The 22,927-nt window shown below is 43.0% G+C and overlaps 2 protein-coding genes across 2 annotated transcripts in view; both read right to left on the bottom strand.

Annotated features, from left to right (window-relative positions):
* The window catches only part of RNF11 (ring finger protein 11), a 53,209-nt gene extending 35,750 nt beyond the window's left edge, over positions 1 to 17,459 (bottom strand). The window contains exon 1 of the mRNA XM_033915261.1: positions 17,011 to 17,459. Coding sequence (XP_033771152.1) covers positions 17,011 to 17,133 — 123 coding nt within the window. The 5' untranslated portion in view covers positions 17,134 to 17,459. The remainder of the gene's footprint in view (positions 1 to 17,010) is intronic.
* Positions 17,460 to 17,814: 355 nt separating this feature from the next.
* Positions 17,815 to 22,927, bottom strand: part of LOC117346033 — a 113,089-nt gene continuing 107,976 nt past the window's right edge. The window contains exon 7 of the mRNA XM_033915255.1: positions 17,815 to 17,861. Coding sequence (XP_033771146.1) covers positions 17,830 to 17,861 — 32 coding nt within the window. The 3' untranslated portion in view covers positions 17,815 to 17,829. The remainder of the gene's footprint in view (positions 17,862 to 22,927) is intronic.

Here is a 22,927-nt window from a genome sequence, read left to right on the forward strand (position 1 = left end):
GACCAGGATACTTAAAAGCCCCATGTTTTTCACACTCTGAGCAAGTCATTTGATTTGATAACTTCTGTTTTGTCTGAAATAAAAGATTAATTTAAAGAAGGAAAGAGTCTCAGAATTGCAACTCCATGGGTCATAATAGTATTATCCAATATAGGAATTGCGGCTGGAGTATCTTCCATAGACCCAAAACCTTCATATTATCAAAATGTGTATTTACAACACTTAATCAAAATTTTATAAGTTATATACTGTACTACGTAAAAAATTTTTTATTTGTTTTTGTTATATGTTTTATTCAATAAATATGAGAACTTAGTTGTGCAAACAAATCTCTAGTTATAGTCTCTTAATCAATGCAAGAACTTTGTGCAAAAACGCCATTTATAGAGCTTTATAAAATTTTGATTAAGTGTTGTAAATACACATTTTGATAACATGAAGGTTTTGGGTCTATGAAAGATACTGCTATTATTTTGTTTGTCTGAAATAAACACAAACAATTCTTAATGGGGGGGGGTTCAAATGAACTTTTCTTGGCTTAGGAAGTAGTAATAAAGAATACAAAATGCACTGAAACCAACTTAAAATGAACTTTAACAAAATTGGAAAGCCTGATAATCTACTAAAAGAAAACCATTTAACTTAATAAGTCTCTGGTAAGGGGCAATGACGTGGAAAAGGAACTGCGAGTTCAAATAATGAGAAAAATTTCCAAAGAGATGGGGGGTGGGGTGGGGTAACCAAAACAGACGATGAATACTGAATACACACAGTTCTAACAAGTTTGTCAAATTCAGCAATTTGTCGATTCATGCATTTTTGCGATTTATTTAAATCAAAGAATAATTACTCATAAAATATTCTTTTCTCTGTGCATAAGCATTAAGCTGTAATTACTGTCTGATTATAATTAGCGAGCAGTTCTGCACCCACTTCTTACAAAAAAAAAAAAAAGCAAGCTCCAAACCGCACCATTTCTTAATAGCTCCTGGGAGCGGTGGCTTTAAGCCTCTGGGCTACGCATGATGCAGCTTTTATCATTCCATCCAACATTCCACACATGGGATGACTGATGACATCCGACCTCAATTCTTCCTGGTCTTTACTTTACATACATGACAATTACTATAGAACAAAGCTTGTTACCTGGGCTATGAACTGGTGAGGAGGAAAAATGTTCATTTTCAACCCGCAAGCATGGTCTACTGGCACCAAGAGTGTATGCTCGGCATATAGCTTTCAGTAATGATTGGCAAAGGCGCTTATAGGACAGCAGGACGACGAATGCTGTCATGACACAGCAACAACAGAGTTTGAACAGTGCCTCAACATTATGGAAGCACTTTCTTCCCCAAACGGGTCCTTTTGCTAAAGCCGCAACAAGAATGAACATAAGAATTGCCGCTGCTGGGTCAGAAGTGTGGTCCATCGTGGCCAGCAGTCCGCTCAAGTGGCCGCCCTTTGGTCAAAGACCAGCGCCCTAACTGAGACTAGCCCTACCTGCGTACGATCTGGTTCAGTAAGAACTTGTCTAACTTTGTCTTGAATCCCTGGAGGGTGTTTTTCCCCTATGACAGACTCCAGGAGAGCGTTCCAGTTTTCTACCACTCTCTGGGTTAAAAAGAACTTCCTTACGTTTTTACGGAATCTATCCCCTTTCAATTTTAGAGAGTGCCCTCTCGTTCTTCCTACCTTGGAGAGGGTGAACAACCTGTCCTTATCTACTAAGTCTATTCCCTTCAGTACCTTGAATGTTTCGATCATGTCCCCTCTCAATCTCCTCTGTTCAAGCGAGAAGAGACCCAATTTCTTTAATCTTTCGCTGTACGGCAACTCCTCCAGCCCCTTACACAAATTTTACCTGCGGGCTAGAGCCACATTCATGGCCAGAAAATAACACGTTTTCCAATTTTCCAAACTACCATGCACTAAATTTTGACAATAGTGAGCGGCCATTAAAAAACAAACAAACCCCAAACAGTACCATGTGAGCCCTACCAACACCTATTTTGTAGGCAGTAAGGGCCCCTACTCTACCCCCATGCTAATCAATTAGTGTGTGGCAATGCCTTATGTGCTTAGTGCTGTCATGCCCACTCTCTACCCTCTAATATGCCCTCTTAGAGGAAAATAAAACCAGTTTTAGCATGTGGCATGCGCGCGCAAAGCGCCAAAATTTACCACAAACATGCCAGCGCACATCCCATGGTGTCTTTTTAACATGCAGTAAGCGCAGGCTAGTGCTTCCTGTAGTTTAGTAAAAGGATCCCCAAGAAAGCCATCAACTATTTTGGTGGTTCCTGTATCTTTCTAATAACTGAAGTTGCCGTAACGTAAAACTAAGCTGAAGTATATGCTGCTAGATTAACATGGAAGAATGTGTATTTTAGTCTTCTTTTTTTTTTGTAAATCTTTATTAGTTTTCAATTATTAACAGTGCAATACAGTGAATTTAAACATAAATGAATCAAACAAAAAGCACTTTAAATATACAGTGGAACCTCGGTTTACGAGTGCACCGGTTTGTGAGTGTTTTGCAAGACGAGCAAAACATTTGCAAAATCGGTGCCTCGGAAACCGAGCGTGCCTCGATTTACGAGTGCCCCCCCCCCGCGATCCGGCACCCTCCTGATGCGATCCAGCACCCCCCCCGACATGATTGGGCACCCCCCCCGACGCTTCTTACCTTCATCTGGGCACCGGCATGTCCTGTGCTTGGTGCCGGTGCCCGAAGATCGGCCTCCTCTTCTGCTAGGCCTTGAGCATCTAAGCATGCTCAAGGCCTGCGAGTTCACGTTCAGAATCGTGGCAGGGGGGGGTGGGGAGTGCGTGCCGGATCGCAAGGAGGGCCTTCGGGGGGAGCAATGCCGGATCTCGTGGGGGGGGGGGGGAACGCATCAAAGTGAGTTTCCATTATTTCCTATGGGGAAACTCGCTTTGATAAATGAGCATTTTGGATTACGAGCATGCTCCTGGAACGGATTATGCTCGTAATCCAAGGTACCACTGTACAAATATTTCAACAACAAACATTTTCACACACCCCTCCTCCTTTATCTGCCATTGTGTTTCTATGTTACTGTGATGAGCTTCTGTGGAAAACTGAGCCTGTCATGGGTGACAATGTACCACCTTGAATTCAGACTCCTTTACCCGTTACCCACCAAACCCAATGCTTACTGACAGCACAATATAGACAAGGTGAAAGAATTTCCGAGAACTCCGGTACCAAGGGACACTTCATTTTCTCCCTATAATTAATACCTATATCTTTTTTTTCTTACTTTCACTAAATCTAATTTTTGAAAATTTTGCCCTTTGGTTTCAGTTTATGTCCTTGTTCGTTCTTCACTCTCCCTTTTTCTTGCCTTTTCCCAGACATTCTAGGATTTTTTCCTGGACCTGGTTTGCAGGGGCAACAGATCTCTCTCTCTTCTCAGAGTCAGGCAGTTGCCGCAGGGCCCTAGCAAAGAGCTCTCACTGGATCCTGAATACCCACGGCAACAGCGATTGGGGCAGGAAGCAATATAATATCGGGAGCTAGGCCCCAAATTTTAAGGCCCTAAATAATCTGGATTTCTGAGATTTTTCCAGCCTGATTTTATGTAACACATAATATGACAGGATTAATTTAATAAAAAAACAAACAACAACCAGGAAACAAACAAACAAATTCCCCTCCCCCCCAAAAAAAAAAAATGTTTTGGTGTAAATAAGGGACTCCACAAAATTCATTCTGCAGTCTCCAAACAGTACCATAGAGGCATGTGCACAATTCTAGAAATAACAGGAATAGACAGCAAGTCCCAAACCACTCATGGTGGAAAATTTCTTTTGGAACAAACCAGCTACGCAGTTTGCTCCCTCGAGCATTAATAATGACATCATCAACTCTTAGCGCACACATCCAAAACAACCTCACAGTGCTGAAGACACAAGTCTTCGAACAGCAACAGACGGTTCATAGTCAAATGCTTGCGATTGCGTAGAGCGCATCTTATATAGCTTTCAAAAAATATATACGGTCCACGTGCGCGTGAACCGAAAATATAAACATACCGAAAATATAAACATACCTGCAAATGAAGAAATTTGGAAGTAGTGTTGCTCTCACCAGAGGCGAGTAAAATCCGCGCAAGACAAATATTTGTTATAGAGCAAGTTCTAGCAAAACCAGAGCTTTACCTATAACGGACACGGTCAGGGAGCGAAAGGAAGGCGGGCTGTTCTGAGCACATATATAAAGAGGAAACGTAACCATAGTAACGAAAATGCATTCACGTGACTTATATTCAAAGCACAAAGAGGCAAGGGAACCATACTGATAACGTGGTGAACGTGCGCGTGCCCTTACTTCGCCACGCGCCATTTTGAGGCGCGCTGAGTTATCCTTGCGCTCAATTGTCTCGTGCTGAGTTATCCTTGCGCTCAATTGTCTCGCGCGCTATTATCTCCCCTCTATAGTGATTAACTATTGATCACTCTCTCCTCAAAAATGGATTTCCTGTCCTATTAACCCTCTTTCTTCCTCCCCTGTTAAAGTCAATCAATTTGTACCTTTGCTTAATCTTTGTAAAGCGCATTGAACTTCACGGTATTGCGGTATATAAGCTGTTGTTATTATTATTATTATTATTAAGCTGTTGTTATTATTATCTTTGCGCTGATTTGTCTTGGCGTTTTTGTCTGCGCGCTGTTGTCTTGCGCGCATTTGACCTGTCACCGCAACAGACAGCCCTGATTTTATTTATTGAAATAGCACACACCAAAATGTTTCTCCTATTTCTTGCTCCATTGCAAAACATCTGGAAGGGAAATGACGTTTCCGGAGCACTCAACCCAAAATTGTTCGATTTACTTTAAAGACAGTTATGATTTAATTAAGTCACATTAAAATCGAATGCCACTGTTGAATCTCTACAAAATATTCTGAAAGATATACAAGGACTGTACGCTGTGAGTTTTTAATATGAATACCACAGCATCTAAATATTTCCTTCCAACAGCTAGCAAAATAAATATGAACCGCTTTTAAGAAGTGATCCCCTTTCCTGATATTACATCCTTCCCCTCCCCTTTTTTTAAATGTGTTTTTAATGATGTAATTATTAACTTTCCCCTCCCCCTTCACCCTCAAGTTCATGTTCGTATCTGTAATTTGTCCACATTTCCCCTCCCCCCTATTATAATTTATTTTAACCTTTCGTTTTTAGCATTGTAAACTGGCCAGGTGCAAGTCGATGGTCGGTATATTAAAATTAATTAAACTCGAAACTGTGAAATGAAGTGAGCATATAAGAAAGATGATGGCATCCCTGCATTTCTACTGTATCAACAATCAAGTCTCTAGGGGGAAAACACAGAGTATTCTTGCCGGGGCTGTATACCAGGATCTTGAAAACCCCCCTAGAGAACTCGGTCATTATCAACATGAGATCCAAAACACAACAAACAGCTTAACGAGATTTAAGAACAGAAAGAGTCTAAAGCCGATGCCAAAGTTTAATTGTCAGAAACTATTAGAGTTACAGGCACAGCAAAAACAAATTACTGAACAGGGCTGATCCATTCATTTCTGGAGTCTGTGACTGGGTGTTTTAACATTGGACTTGCATTTAGTCTGCCGTTACGATTTGGGGTTTTAAAAATCTCTGAAAACTTGAACTATTTGACCTGAGGATATAGAAAATAATTTTTTAAGGTGAAAAATAAACATCTCTATTTCAGTTACGTTTCAAAATCTAATCTAATCTAATCTAAATCTTGGGTTTATATACCGCATCATCTCCGCAGATGGAGCTCGACACGGTTTACATGGTTAGGGAAGGAACGGAACTCCAGTGGAATTATATAAGTATGAGAGAAGAGAGGTTGGTGTGAGAGTGCCAGGAGCGGGACGGGGTTACGTTCTGGAGAAGAGCCAGGTCTTCAGATGCTTACGGAATGGTAGAAGGCAATTTATAAAGCAATTCCCACAGTTAGAAAGCCGTTACCTGCCACCGGCTCCTCCCAATATGCCTTTTATGTTTGTCACTTATTTTCCACTACGTAACCTGTCCATTAACATCGCTGTCTGTATACAGTCTCTTCCTCTGTAAACCGCTCTGAACTGCTTGTGGTATTGCGGTATACAAAAACAAAGGCACCATCAGAGGCCTCCCTAAACCGAGAATGTACTTCCAAATACTTCCGTTTGCCTTTTCTACTACTCCGTCTTATCTAAACCTCTGCCTCGTATTTTATACCTACGGGTATCTTGATATTTAACATGGTACTGGAGCTTGCACACGTCTAAGCTGAAAGCTACGCCGTCGGTAGTTTCACTACCAACAGGGCCTCCCAAAGTGCATAGGTTTCAGCGGACATGTCAGACTAACAACGTACCACCCATCTGGGCAGAAGCAGATGAGCAGTGTTGAGAGGCAAAGAATCACGTTCGATACAACAATGGCGACATCACCAAATTTATACTGCGCAGAAGAAAGGCCCGGCAAATCTACTGTATTTTGCCATGAAAACTTGATGATGTTCATCAAGTCGCTAGAATTCGAACATGAGTCGATGGCACCTCATCAAGCTTAAAAAAAAAAAAAAAGGGCCCGAGTGATTGCTTCCTAGACTTTTAGAGAGAGTTTGAAGCTTAAGGGCTCCTTTTACAAAGCCGCACTAGGGCCTTAACGCGCGGAATAGCGCGTGCTAAATTGCTCCACGCGCTAGCCGCTACCACCTCCTTTTGAGCAGGCGGTAGATTTTCGGCTAGCGCACACTAATCCGGTGCGTGCGTTAAAAAACGCTAGCGCACCCGAGTCTACCTAAACAATATAATCAAACAAGGGATTTAAATTCATTTCGAGAGCGTCTTCGGGGCTCATAAGAGTCCAGGGCCTCGGAGTGCCTTTCTGCCTTCATTAATATCGCTCGCCCTATGTTGAGTAGGATAGGGGGGGAGTTTGGTTGATGTTACTCTTCTTTTGTACATGCTTGTTCTATTATTGTATATGATGCATCATTGTTTGTATTGTGCACCTTTGGGGTGCCCTGGCGTTGTATTCGGGTTTTTTTTTTTTTGTTTTAATAAATCTTTATTCATTTTTAAATCAAATCAACAAGTGCACAAAAATATATCATAAAGTAATTCCAATATAGCACTGTAATATCTAACACATAAAAACTAAATAGTGTAAGATCCCCACCCACCCTTCATCACATTCTCAACAAAATAAAATATACTATTTTATACAACATATCTTATTGAATTACACACCCAATCCACCCTCCCCCCTTGAGTGTGCTAACTAGAACTAAGAAAGAAAAGAAAAGGAAAAGAAAAGAATTGATGCCTATTCATCACAATATTTTTCCAATGGCCCCCATATCTTTGCAAAGTTATTATATGTCCATTTTTGTACCGCTATTGCTCTTTCCATCTTAAAAATATGGCATAACGAATTCCACCAGAATGTGTAATTAAGATTCTTGTAATTTTTCCAATTATTGGTTATATGTTGAATGGCAACCCCTGTCATAACTAATAAAGTTTATTATTATGTGACGATATTTGACTCTTCTTCCTCATAGCCATTCCAAATAAAACAGTATCATAGGAAAGCGCAACATGGTTTTCCAATAAAGAGTTTACTTGAGTCCAGATTGAATTCCAAAATAACTTAATGAAGGGTCAATAATAAGTAGATGATCTAATGTCCCTGGTTCCAGATTTGGCGTTGTTTTTGTTGTTGTTTGCATGAATAAAAAATTGTTTGAACCCAAATTCATTTAGAGAAATCCATACCATATGCAAGGAAAGCCATAATTAGAATTGTATCAAAAGTGTTCATAGCATAGGACAAGAGGAACAAAATGGCTCCTAATTTTAAATAAGGGGATTAAGAAGAAATTAGACAATTTCCTTCTATTTCAAAATGTACAGTTTGGATAAAGCAAAGTATGAGCTCAACAGGTTTTTAAGGAAAGCTGAATGAGCACTGCAATGAGAGTTAGAAGAGGAGCCACGTGTTTGTCCATAACTAATCTCAAACAAATTTAAAATCAGGGCCAGGACCATTGCAATAATCTACAGAGTTAAGGATCTAGTTACACGAGCAACTGGTAAGCATGGAGAATTCATGAACTTCCAAAGTGAATGCTGCTAGCAAGAGATTCTCTCTTTTTAGAGATATTAGTTTTCCTATGGCCTCACACGAAGATAATGCCGATTTTATGATGTCAAACTCTGGGCATAAGAACATAAGAATCGCCTCTGCCGAGTCAGACCATAGGTCCATCGTGCCCAGCAGTCCGCACCCGCGGCGGCCCCCCCAGGTCCGTGACCTGTAAGTGATCCTTTACTTAAGACATTTTATCCTATATGGTACCCCTCTATCCATACCCCTCAATCCCCTTTTCCTTCAGGAATTTGTCCAACCCATTTTTGAAACCCAAAATCGTACTCCGCTCTACCACCTCCTCCGGAAGCACATTCCAGGTATCCACCACCCTCTGAGTGAAGAACTTCCTAGCATTTGCTCTGAATCTGTCTCCCTTCAATTTTCTTGAGTGCCCTCTTGTTTTTGTTTCCCCCGCCAGTCTGAAGAATCTGCCCCTCTCTACCTTCTCTATACCCTTTATGATCTTGTAAGTTTCTATCATGTCCCCTCTAAGTCTCCGTTTTTCCAGGGAAAAGAGCCCCAGTTTCTCCAGCCTCTCAGCATATGAGAAGTCTTCCATGCCCTTTATCATTTTTGTTGCTCTTCTCTGGACCCTCTCGAATGTCGCCATATCCTTCTTAAGATACGGTGACCAGTATTGAACGCAGTATTCCAGATGCGGGCGTACTATCGCCCGATATAGCGGCAGGATAACTTCTTTGGTTCTGGTAGTGATTCCTTTTTTAATAATGCCCAACATTCTGTTCGCCTTCTTGGAGGCTGCTGTGTATTGTGCTCCCGGCTTCATTGATTGGTCCACTAAGACCCCCAAGTCCCTTTCTAGGTTGCTCTTCCCCAATACCATCCCCCCCATCTTGTAGTTGTACATCGGGTTTCCTTTCCCTATGTGCAAGACTTTGCATTTCTCTACATTGAAGCACATTTGCCATTTATTTGCCCATTCACTCAGTTTGTTCAAGTCCCTTTGTAGTTCTTTACAAAGTTCTAACCCTACTGGAGAGTTTTGTGTCTGCAAATTTTATAACTTCGCACTTCGTCCCCACTTCCAGGTCATTAATGAATATATTGAACAGCAGTGGTCCCAGCACTGACCCCTGCGGGACACCGCTCGTGACTGCTTCCCAGTCAGAGTGTTCTTTTACTCCTACCCTCTGCTTCCTGTCCGCCAGCCAATTACAGATCCATCTGTGCACCCCGTGGTTCCACAGTTTCTTTACCAGACGCTCATGGGGTACCTTGTCGAAGGCTTTTTGAGAGTCCAGATATATGATGTATATGAGGTCACCTTTGTCCAACTGTTCGTTTATCCCCTCAAAGAAGTGCAGTAGGCTCATTTGGCAGGATCTTCCTTTATAGAAACCATGCTGGCTGGTTCTCATCAGATTATTTCTTTCTATATGCTCATTGATGCTGTCTTTGATTAATGATTCGGCCATCTTCCCTGGAACTGAGGTCAAGCTCACCGGTCTGTAGTTCCCCGGATCGCCTTTGGATCCCTTTTTGAAGATAGGTGTAACATTTGCTATCCTCCAGTCCTCCGGGACTACCCCTGTTTTCAAGGATAGGTTGAAAATCTTCTGTAGTAACTCCGCTATTTCATCTCTGAGCTCCTTCAGTATTCTCGAGTGGATTCCATCTGGTCCCGGCGATTTGTCAATTTTCAGTCTATCTATCTGTTTGAGTATGTCATCGAGGCTCACCTTTATTGATAATAATTTTTCCTCTTGATCCCCCTTGAAAGTTTTTTCCGGTTTTGGCATATTGGTTCTGTCCTCCTTTGGCTTCCCTGGGCCGCATTGGCCGAAAAAAATGTTTCTGGGGCCGCACAAATGTGCAAACACTGCAGCAAGACACAGGAGGGAGCCGGCAAGACGGTAAACACCCGGGGGCAGCAGAGGAAAACACTGCATCACCTTCGACTGGGGCCGCATGCGGCCCTTGGGCCGGAGGTTGAACACCCCTGGTTTAAAATATCTATTTCAATTTAGCTTTTTCAGTAGTCACAAGGATCTCAAAGTCCCTCCTTGAGGGCCGCAGGATTTCCCCAATGAATATGCATTGAAAGCAGTGCATGCACACAGATCTCATGCAAATTCATTGGGGAAATCCTGAAAACCCGACTGGATTGCGGCCCTCAAGGAGGGACTTTGAGACCCCTGCATGTATCACATTCAGGTACAGTAGGAATTGTCTTATCCCCACATGGTTCACAATCTAAATCAGGGGTGTCCAACCTGCGGCCCCGTGAAGTATTTTGTGTGGCCCCCAGGCGAGGCAGTGTTTTCCTCTGCTGCCCCCGGGTGTTTACCGTCTTGCCGGCTCTCTCCTCTGTCTTGCTGCAGCGTTTGTGCAGCCCCCAGAAACATTTTTTCGGCCAATGTGGCCCAGAGAAGCCAAAAAATTGGACACCCCTGAATTTTGTACCTAAGATAATGGAGGGTTAAGCGACTTGCCCAAAATCACAAGGCGCAGCAGTGGGATTTGCTAGTTGTCAGCCTGGTGCTCTAACACTAGGCTACTCCTCTAGCATCAAATTCCTAACAAATCTAAAACCCTCCTCCCTGCGCCATCACCTCATCCATGTATCGAGACTTCAGAGCTGTGGCTGTTTCTCGGACCAAGTTAGCGGTTCCGCACATCCTGATGTTGTTAATGGATGAGTTTTCAATGATGTTAGAATTTGTCACTATGGAGCTCTTTCACTGAGGCGTGCTAGTCTATGGACTTGTTAGCGTTTAGCGCACGCTAACGTGGCTAGCGCGTGCTAAAATGGCTAGGACCCCTAAGTTTTCTGTGTTGCAATATATCATCAGTTAAAAAAAGAGAGAGATTTAAACATTAAAAACAAATTACCTCAAACAGCTTGCCCCTCCCTCTGAGCCGCTAGGAAATGGCCTCCTAATTATCACTGAGGGCTTCGAGTACTAAAAGGGGAACTTGAACCCACTTCTTAAAAGACTTTCTTACCCTATGAGAGTTTGACTTTCGATAGCAATCCTACATTTCTGTGATAAAAGGCATTTGCTTGGCTTATATTATATGTAGACCCAAAACCTACTCTGTCCAAACAAGTTCCTAAACGACCCTGTCTGCTGACAGTCTCTGAGAGTTTAACTGCCCATGTTTCTAAGCAGACTTCTCCAAAAAGTAGCTCTGCCTTTAACAGGGCAGATTATTCAATCAGAACTTGGAGGTAGTATCTGATACCCAGTGAATGAATCACAAAATATGCCTGGCTGCAATCACTATGGTCACACCTTTGGCAAAGACCTAGAACAAACTAGAAAGAAAATCTTCCAAAAAGGCAGGTCCTGATTTTAAATAAAGGTCAATATTCAACTCACCTATAAGGGAATTCTCCAGAAATCACTGTATTTTACGTATGCAGCAGCCACATAACCAGTACAGAGAGAGAGACTACAGTATAGAAGGACTGATTTGATCAGGATTTGATTATGCCGCTTTCTACAAGAACAGGAGCATACACCTTGGACAGTTTCAGGAGCTTTGCACCTACTCCACAGAGAAGACAGAACAAAAAAATGTGTCATAGTTTTTCCTACTTTTGAGACTCCGTTAGGGGTTTCCATTCTGCTGAAATCATTTCTCCTACAGATGCATCGGATTCTGTAATCCACTGGATTACAGAAACTGCAATACCTTTTATCAGTGATTCCACGAAATCTAAAATGTTTTTGGTAGCCGGAGTGAATTTATGGCATGCTCTAGTTGGACAATTAAGGCTATGTACAGACTGCCCTAAGTTCAAGAAACTACAAAAAACTCAGTTGTTTGTTGACACTTATATACAGAGGTTGCATATGTTTCAATTCTTGGAAACTTTATTATTCAATCTGTTTGTTATTGCTTGTATGTAGGTTGCAGAAAATACTGTATATTGTTGTATGTAGACAAGATGGTTGAAAGTCATTTAATTTTATGAATGTTTACCGCTTGGAAACCGCTTAGAACATAAGAACATAAGCAATGCCTCCGCTGGGTCAGACCTGAGGTCCATCGTGCCCAGCAGTCCGCTCACACGGCGGCCCAACAGGTCCAGGACCTGTACAGTAATCCTCTATCTATACCCCTCTATCTATACCCGTTTCCAGCAGGAAATTGTCCAATCCTTTCTTGAACCCCAGTACCGTACTTCTGCCCTATTACGCCCTCTGGAAGCGCATTCCAGGTGTCCACCACACGTTGAGTGAAGAAAAACTTCCTAGTATTCGTTTTGAATCTGTCCCCTTTCAACTTTTCCGAATGCCCTCTTGTTCTTTTATTTTCTGAAAGTTTGAAGAATCTGTCCCTCTCTACTCTCTCTGTGTTCTTCATGATCTTGTAAGTCTCTATCATATCCCCTCTAAGTCTCCTCTTCTCCAGGGAAAAAGAGTCCCAGTTTCTCCAATCTTTCTCTATCTATCTATCTCTCTCCCTTTCTCTCTCTCTCTCTCTCTTTCTGTCTGTCTCTCTCCCTTTCTCTCTCTTTCTTTCTATCTCTCTCTCTATTTCTCTCTGTCTCCCTTTCTCTCTCTCTTTCTGTCCCTCTCCACTTTCTCTATGCTCTTCATGATCTTGTATGTCTCTATCATATCCCCTCTAAGTCTCCTCTTCTCCAGGGAAGAGAGACCCAGTTTCTCCAATCTCTCAGCGTATGAAAGGTTTTCCATCTCTTTTATCAGACGTGTCGCTCTCCTCTGAACCCTCTCGAGTAACACCATATCCTTCTTAAGGTACGGCGACCAATATTGGACGCAGTACTCCAGAACTTAGGCGGTATACAATTTTTTAAAAATACATACATAAAATATTCCTCATCGATGTCAGATTAACCAGCCTCCTCCTTTCTTGCACTTTTAATCAATATGGGTACTGAGCGCGTTCATTTTATGGATAGACACTGGACTTTGTGACTAAGGGGAGGGTTCTTTAACTGCTTGTACTTATATGGATGTTTGTTATTTATATTGTGTGTGTAACTTTCTGATCCACTTTGTTAAAGGTAGGCTATAAATGAATAAACTATAAAACATCTTCAGTCCTCTGGAACCACTCCCAGCTCTTGAGCAGCATTTAAAAAGTCAGGCACTGAATGTGCCAGAACTTCCTTACATTTTCTCAATACCACCAGAGCTCACCATGCAAAAAAAAAAAAAAAAAAAAAGTACAATTTCTTTTTTCAGAGACTTTTTAAACATGTAACATGCAATTTTGATTTTAAAGATTGTAGAAGTTTAGAGGGTGGCATTTCTTTTTAAGATAGTAAGTGAAAACCTGACTCTCTGTAGGAAAATGAGCCTATTAGCCCATCAATGTATCCTACAATACTGGACGGTCCAGGACCCCCCAGCATTCTGGCATTGGCGGAACCAGTTGCATCCGTTGACTACCTGGGAGGCAATGGATGCTAAGGGGTCACCGCGGAAGCTTTTGTTCATGAGCATCTGGGAACCCTATTTGCAGTCCTTGCATCCCAGGGGCCGTAGTGCACTTCTTCTGTGGCTGTCCTAATATGGGCTCTTCGCAGTTGACTGGGTGGAGAGTACCTGGGGGGGGGGGGGAGGAAGGTTATCATCACAGCTCAGCCAATGGTTCTTCTCTCTCTGACGCTGCAGGAGTGTAGTGACTGTTCGAAACGAGCAAAGTCTTGCAATACGAGTACATACAGTATACACGCGTCCCATCATCATAACTGAGCCGATGGTTCTTCTCTCTCTGACGCTGCAGGAGTGTAGCGACTGTTCTAAATGAGCGAGGTCTTGCAATACGAGTACATACAGTATACACACGTCACATCATCACAACTGAGCCGATGGTTCTTCTCTCTGACGCTGCGGGAGTGTAGCAACTGTTCTAAACGAGCGAGGTCTTGCAATACGAGTACATACAGTATACACGCGTCACATCATCACAAGTGAGCCGATAGTTCTCTCTCTGACGCTGCGGGAGTGCAGTAACTGTTCTAAACGAACAAAGTCTTGCAATACGAGTACATACAGTATATACACGTCACATCATCACAACTGAGCCGATGGTTCTTCTCTCTGACGCTGCGGGAGTGTAGCAACTGTTCTAAACGAGCGAGGTCTTGCAATACGAGTACATACAGTATACACGTGTCACGTCATCACAACTGAGCCGATGGTTCTTCTCTCTCTGATGCTGCAGGAGTGTAGTGACTGTTCTAAACGAGCGAGATCTTGCAATGCAAGTATGTATAGTATTTTGCATTAAAGTTTTGGGGTTGTGGAATGAATTGTCTGAGTTTCCATTATTTCTTATGGGGAAATTTGCTTTGATATACAATTGCTTTGAATTACAAGCATGCTTCTGGAATGAATTATGCTTTCAAACCAAGGTTTGATTGTACAGTGCTCCCTCGTAAATTTGCGGTCGGTCATTCGTGGTATTTTCCGACCGTGAACTGCCAACCAGGAGAGGACAGCTGGAGAGGGCAGCCAGAGCGCCGGTGAGTGAAGGAAATCAGTCGATGTATGCACCGACCGGCTCTTCCTGTACTAAAGTTGGGCCTCACCAATCAGGAGTTGCTTTGACACGCAGCTCCCGATTGGTAAGGCCCGACTTTAGTACAAGAAGAGGCGGTCGGAGCATACAGCGAGTGATTTCCTTCACTCGCCGGCGCTTCAGCTGCTCTCTCCTGCCTTTGCCCTCGCCAGTCTCCCCCACGAAAAACCATATTCACGTTTTTTTCAAGATTCGCGGGGGTTCTAGGACGGAACCCCCGCAAATATCGGGGGGAGTATTTTATATGAAAATAAGAACCACTTTCAGGCAACAAAGGAGACGGCTCTTCCAAGAGGGTAAAGTTCACTTTCACACATACAGACTAAAAACCCACTTTTTTTAGGCTGGTTTTAACTCCCACTCACTTGTACAGTATCCATGTCCGTTTTATCAATCCCTCTATGAGAAATTCCCTAACCCCTTTTGTCCTGTTTTAATTCGATTGTAAGCTCTATTGAGCCGGTATTGTCTCTTACATGCTATACAAATGATAAGTACCGTAGTAGTAAAGGGAGAAGCAGAGCAACTATTGGCCTGCTCTTGGCCTAAACTTCTTTTTACATTTGGTCTTAGTTAGGTGTTTTACTGGCCAGTTTCCAAAAGCTAGTTGATCATTTTGCTTAAATATGCCCTATATTCAAAGGATAATTACTTCAAATTCTGAGCTTTATGTTCCTACACTGGTTTGTCTGAAAGTTTGCTAGGGTTGAATACCTAAACGCACACTCAGAATTCACATGAATCCCCAAATTTAGGAGCATAAAAAGTGAGTTGCAACAGGAGCAGATATGAGAAAGGAAAAAAAATATTAAGGACTTAGCACTGATTTTCAGTAGTAGACTCAGAGTTACAATGCATAAGACTTCATGTAATGTGACCAGCTAAAACTTTTTTTTAAATTATTTTTGGGGAAAAGCAGAATAAGAAGATAAGAATGAATAACAATACCCATCTAGCCCACTACCCTGTTTCCAACAGTGGCCAATTCAGGTCACAAGCACCTGGCAGAAACCCAAATAGTGCAATATAAATGCAAGTTAAATAAAATTTTTAAATTGGAGAGGAAAATTTTTTTTCCACTCTGCAAGTGATATTTGTTGAATCATCTAATTAATACCATAATATTATAAACAGATGTTAGGAAAATACTTTTAAGAAAGCAGTCACTGCCAGACATACACCACAAACTAGCCTTCAACACAAATTTGATTGCTTTTGTATATTACTGGTATTTAAAGTGTAACAAATTCATAATGTACACTACCACAACCATTTTGTGTTCCAGGTACAAGAAATTCCTCCCAAAATGAACCCAGCAGAAGATGGGATGCACAAAACCTCATTCCACAAAATTCTCATGTTACCCCTAATATCCTCCAAATTTTGAGTCCGTTGGACATCAAATAAAACAAAAAAGTTATTAGTGGAGAATCACATGGACAAAACCATGTACACAGACATGTTGCCATCTGTGACCTGAGGCAGCTAAATTACAAGAAGATCCCCTTTCTTTCAAGTTTTGTGGATGGAAATGTACTGGGAGCAGGAACTATTACTTAATCATCCAGACAATGCTAGTAAAGAGCAGGTTCCCACTCACACTGTCTGGGGTCAAGTTCAAGAACTGGATCCTTGGCCTGGATACAATTGCAATCGGCAAGAAAACCCATTTCCTGATGAAAACCAAACATCAATACAGCCCTACCGAGAATCTGCACAAGCCTATGAAATCTAGAAACCCCCCGAGCAACACAAGGAGCTTTAGGCTTCCTCTCCCCTTCCCCCAACACGATCAGAAACATGCCGTGGCCACCCAAAAAGAAGTGGAAAGCGGAAAAGGGTGTTAAACTGGTAGCCAAGTTTCCCTTTGGGGGGGGGGGGGGATCAATGTTTCCTTTTCAAAGCCGAGCACAGCCAGAAGTGAGCAGCCCCAGACAGTGATGTCACCAGCCCCGAAAGACAACAAAGAAAGCAGCCCACGGGAGCTTCGGCCAGCCCTCTCGCCTCAGGGGGGGGAGGGGGATTTAGCACCCAAAAGCCCACCGTGGAACTCGGGAGCGTCTCTGCCCCCCCCCCCCAAATCCTCAGGAAACTGCTCCCTCACGTCCAAGTGCCCAGGCCAATTTCACCGGATATGCAGCGTTCAAATCTCGCCACTCTTGCAAGAAAAGTTGGGGGTCCTTTTCCATTTCAAATGCGCCGGACAGGTCAAGTTTAGACCTTCCAAAACAAAAATTCCCCAGAGCAAATCCCTGGTTTCTAAGGGGGGGGGGGGGGGCGGAACCAAAAGTGTGCAGTCTTATTTCGTTTCCAATACCTGATATGGCGGCGGAGGCTCTAGGTCGGCTTCATTTCCGTCCCCGTAACTCGCCCGGTCCGACTGCGACTCGTGCAACAAAGAGATGTCATCGGAGGTGGGCGATTTCAAGCAGTTCCCCATCGTCAGCTCTTCTCTGCAGGTAGCTGGCTAATCCTCTGCGGCGGAAATCCGAGCGTTTCCTGCTCTCAGCGTCTCATCGCCGCACAGCAAACGCCAGGCATCCCTCGGCCTCCCCAAAAGAGAGACTGAAAGCGAAACAAGCGGAGCCTGCGGGGGCCTCGTGCACAGGGCTCGCAGGTAACGTTCTCCGCACAGTCCACGCGCCAATGTACACGCCGGGGCTGCCAGCTGCGCGTCATTCGGCGGCTTCTGCGCCCGGCAGCTGACGTCACCCTCCCCCGAGCTGGGCGGGGAGCGCCAGCCTTCCGGGTTCTGCAGTTCCAGTACCTGCGCAGAGCTGAAAACTTTCTTTGTTTTAGAGTCAGACTGTGGAGGATGGGAAGAAGGATTAGAGCAATAGCTGAGTCAGTGCTGCATCATGGCTATTATTTTTTTTAATAATGCAAGCAAAGATTATTGTACCTGTCCCCATAACCTACAATTTGTAGTGCCCACGGTGAGAGCTGTCAAGTATTTGGTATGTTGGTAAACACTATGGAATGCATGGAAATGACTAATAATTTCTTGCCATACATTCCATACCATGTCATACCTGTTGTGTACTATCTTGCCATGTCATTGCTGATACTTCTACACCAGATCAAGCATATTGTATATTTTCATTCACAGCTGTTTTGCACGCCATGCTATGCACTGTCATATTCCTACCATGCTCCTGTAAGTATTGTCTGCCATAAAGTAAATACAAATGAGATGAAAATTAAATAACGAAATTCTCAAATAAAAAAATATATTTCTAACACAAGAGAATTTAAATAAACAAAATAAATGAATAAATTTAATTGTGCTCGGTGACATGAACATTCCATTGGAAGGCAAGAGATGTTCAACTCTTTACATCATAGCACAAGCCATCCCTGCCTCCATTATTTATATACTCATAACAGATAATCTCATGAAAATGTTAAATCACGTTACCTATCTCAGTTAGATCTTTAAAGGCTCTTGTAATTTTGCTTTGTTCCAAACAATGGGCACTAAAAGATAAATGTGCTATGATGTCCTTAACCAGCTGGCAAAAAGCTTTGTGTGCTCCTGAGTCCCACAAAATCCAGTGAAACTCAAAATATGCAATCCATAATAAAAAATTCACAAAGTCCAAATGTGTGCAATCTATTCAAACTTAACGCAGCTTCCTCGACCCAGATCGTTTCAAAGAACTCTTTCTCAAGAGGAAGAAAAACACCATACCATGCACTGCCATGCTCAGTTATGTACTGCCTTACCACGCTTCATGCTGTCAAGCTCTATTAGTTACCGAAATGTCATACCAAACTCACCACTCCATGCTGTATCAGGTCCATGTTCCATCCCTGGCAGTGTTGAAATTCTTTCTTCAGGGATACTTCTGAAACTATGTTTTTGCTTAATAGCTTTTATTTCTCTTTCTGCCTCCACCCTCTCTCACACCCAGTGTATCTTTAATCTTTCTAGATTCCAGCCTTCTCACCTTAGAAACAGCCTAAAGCAGTGTATCGCAAACATTGTGCTGCGGCATATTAGTGTGCCTCCTGAGATTCCAAGTGTGCCGCGGCTCACAGAGGAGGAAGAGCAGCGTTGACCAGGTGATTTGCCTCTCGCTGTGAGAAACCTCCTATAGTGCCGGTGCTGCATCTTCCTACCACCATTTCTCTGCGCGCGAACCCCCCTCCCCGGCAGCATCTTCCTGCTGCCATTGCGTTTCTCTCTGCACCCCCCCCCCTGACCAGCAGCTGCAACTCCGTGTGCTTTTGAACTTGGTCACATAGCTCCCGCTAGAATTAATTTAATCGGTTTCATCTGGGGGCCTTTGGTAGGCTGGCATCATCAAAACTGGCCGGCCTAGCAAAGGTCCCAAGGCTCCTGGACGAAACTGTGTCTAAATTAATCCTAGTGGCAGCTGAGTGACCAAGTTAAAAAGCACAGTGAACTGCTGCTAGAAATGGAAGAAAGACTGCTGGAAAAGGAAGGAGGGAAAGGGGAGGATGGAAGGGAGAAGAGGTACTGCTGGACAGGTGGAAGAGGGAGGATAGAAGAGAGAAGGGGTACTGCTGGACATGGGGAGAAGAAGAGGTGTTGCTGGACAAGGGGCAGGGAAGGGAGAAGAGGTGCTGTTGGACCTAATAGAAGGGCAGGGAAAGATGCTACACACTGGAGGGGAGGTAGAGATCATATTAGCTGCGAGTGGGGTTGGGGGGAGGGAAGGAAGGAAAATTGTTACCAGAGGAGTGAGGGTGATGAGAGAGGGAGAAATGGACATGGGGAAAGAACATGGGATGGGGAATGGGATGGAAGGATGTCACTCGAGGGAAGAGGCAAGGAGAGAGAAAAAAGTGTGCAGGAGGCAGAAAGGGTTGGACTCATGGAGAGAGTGAGATGGATGGGGAGGACAGAAAGGAGGGAAGGAGAAATGTCACACTTGGGGGAAGGAGGAGAGGGCAGAGAGTGAAAAGTTGGACTTATGGAGGGAGAGATGTTGGTTAGGGGAGGGAAGGAGGACCAGAGAAGCTTGCTGGAGAAAGAAAGAAATGTTGGACTGGGAGTGGGGCCAGAAAGGAGGAAGAAAAATGTTACACGGGGGGGGGGGGGGGAGGGGACGGGACAAGAGATGACTAAAGGAAGGGAGAGATACCAGACCAGGGAAAAGAAGGGAAGGAGGGGAGTCTGGTAGCGCAATAGAAATAATAATAATAGTAGTAGTAGTAGTAGTAAGATGCTCGTGCTCCCAGTCTTCTCTCTCCCAACCTTCCCCATTATGGTCCAGTAATTCCTTGTCACCTTTATGTTTCCGTCCACCCCTATGGTGCAGCAGCATCCTATTCCCCCCCTCCTCTCTCTCCCTTCCCCAGCCCCCCAAAGATTGCAGCTTCAATGATCAGCAGGACAGTGGCTCAGAGAGGACAGCCTACTTGGGAAAGTCAGCCTGCTCCAGGAGACATAGCTACAGAAATCCCAATACTGTGTGCCTTCCCAGATTGTGTAAGCAGCAAACAGCAGACCAGAAATAAAAGCCTGCTAAGTGTGTTGTACCCCCTTTACCCCATAAAGCATCATGGAGACAAAAAAAAGGAAAGATGCCAGACCTCTGTGGGAGGGGAGGGAAACGGAAGGAGAGGACAGAGATGGAAGATGGATGGTTAGCATAGAGAAAGAAGGAAATGACAAATGGGCAGGAGACCCTGTCAAGTAAGTTATCAGAAGACAACCAGAGCCTGGGACCAACAAAAGGTAGAAAAAAATAATTTTATTTTCTGTTTTGTGATTACAATATGTCAGATTTGAAATGTGTATCCTACCAGAGCTGGTGTTAGACAGCAAGCGTGAACTAGAACCTAACAGAGAGAGGAAAAGTCTTTTTTATTTATTGTGCTTACATCACAGAGCAGGCATGGGGTTGGAGATATTGTAACCCTATACTTCTACTAAGACTAAGCCTTAGTCACTTAGGGGTCCTTTTATTAAGGTGCGCATTTAGCGTGTGCTAAATCAGTTAGCGTACCTTAATAAAAGGACCCCTAAGTATCTTAATTAAAAATTTGGCCCGCGACTTAGCCTTTTTTTTCAGATTTCTGCCCCTTATGTGATTGAGTTTGACACCCCTGTGACAGACGTCACAAAACTGCGACCAGTAATATAATCAATGTCATTAAATGGCTTCAATAGCACTATGAATGATGCTAAAAAAAAATACAAAAAATTCTTCAAGATGAAAAAAAATGTGCCTCTTAGATTTTAAAGTTTATCTCAGTTTATCAAAAATGGCTGATGATAGATGTTCATACTAACGGCCTCTTTTACAAAGCCGCGCAGCAATAGCCCCGAAGCTCTTTAAATCTCTATGGGCTTCGGGGCCTTTAACGCAGCGCAGCCGCTAGTGTGGCTTTGTTAAAGAGGCCGTAAATGTTGCATATAATGTAGAGGCAGTGCTATGCTTCTCAATACATTACTAATAACTTTCAAGTATCTGAACATTTTTCTATCATACCTCCCACTTCTCTGTGATGCATATTTAGATCCTTAAATCTCATTTCACAGTGATTTATCTGCAGACCAATAACATTTTAGCATGGAATTCTTGCACACAACAGCACCAGCCTGTTGATATTTTTCTATATCAATACTACAGGTAAGGGCCAAAATTTATAAATATTCTGTATTTATAAATTTTGACATCTAATACAGGCATTCATAATGGTGTCAGGTTGCTGAACTTGATCAGTGAATTGTCATAATAACAACTTAATTAATTCATGATTTACAGAATATGGTTTAAAACCACATAAGACTGTTTATTGAAAAGATCATTGGGATTTTGAATTGATAAAGAACACACAGATTTAAAGGGATTCATCATTAATAGACATTTTACATTATGGAACTGTTATATTTTGGGACAGATGATAAGTATTGTGATGAGGAATCACATGTAGGGATGAGAAAAACTACCATAGTCTCTAGGGTTGGAAGACCATCTACTCGACTACAGGTAGGGAAGAGCGTGACCAATTTCCTTAGGCCTACACCAGGTTACCTTCTCTAACAAAAAGATACCTATTCACTCTAAGCTAATGGTGAGTGCTGAGGACAAAGGGGAATCTGAATCTATGGAGGTAAAAAGTGATAAAGAGGAAATGAAGGTGTTAGAGGACTGGCAGACTAGTTTATACAGAAAATAAATCCATTAAAGCAGTGATTCCCAACCCTGTCCTGGAGGAACACCAGGCCAATCGGGTTTTCAGGCTAGCCCTAATGAATATGCATGAGAGAGATTTGCATATGATGGAAGTGATAGGCATGCAAATTTGCTTCATGCATATTCATTAGGGCTAGCCTGAAAACCCAATTGGCCTGGTGTTCCTCCAGGACAGGGTTGGGAACCACTGCATTAAAGCTCTTGTGACTTAAATTATGAATGATAATTTGCATATTGTAAAAGACACAACCACATATCAGAAAGAAGCTTCTGGGGGATTCAAAAAGATGCACGAACTTTGTTAAAAGATTTTAAGACACAATGATAGGAATTAACATTTAAGAACTAATATTTTGCTCCAGTTTGTCACTTTAACCTTAATGAGTAGATGCATTAAGGACTTGGACTGCTTGGATGACCTGTGATAGAGGAGGAGGACCCCCCTAAAACAGGAGGGGCTACTACAGGAGGATGTGCTAGAACAAATGAACTCGCTGATGGCTGGAGGCATATCACGGTACATAAAGCACAGTTACTTTCCGTAACAGGTGTTATCCGGAAACAACAGGCAGATATTCTCACTTATGGGTGATGTCATCCATGGAGCCTGGTACAGACAGCATGAAAGTGAACTGTCACTTTAAGTTTTTAAGAAAACTTTGTGACTGCCTACACCGCGCATGCACGAGTGCCTTCCCACCCAATGTAAGCTCGCAGTACCTCAGTTTGGTAAGCAAGCTAAGAAACCAACCTGGGGAGGTGGGAGGGATGTGAGAATATCTGCCTGCTGTCCCCGGACAACACCTGTCATGGTAAGTAACTGTGCTTTATCTTAGGACAAGCAGGCAACATATTCTCACATATGGAACTCCCTAGCTGAATATAATGGAATTGAGGGACAGTTGGCCATTAGGAAGAAAATTAATTCTGTAATACTGCTTGGCCGAAATGACCATTTCACTTGGAATAGGATTCCAGACAGTAGTGAAATGTGAATGTGTGAATTGAGGACCAAGTAGCTGCTTTGCAGATTTCGTCAATGGGAGTGGAACATAAGAAAGC

Source organism: Geotrypetes seraphini, chromosome 12, assembly GCF_902459505.1.
Source record: "Geotrypetes seraphini chromosome 12, aGeoSer1.1, whole genome shotgun sequence".
Lineage (NCBI taxonomy): Eukaryota > Metazoa > Chordata > Amphibia > Gymnophiona > Dermophiidae > Geotrypetes > Geotrypetes seraphini.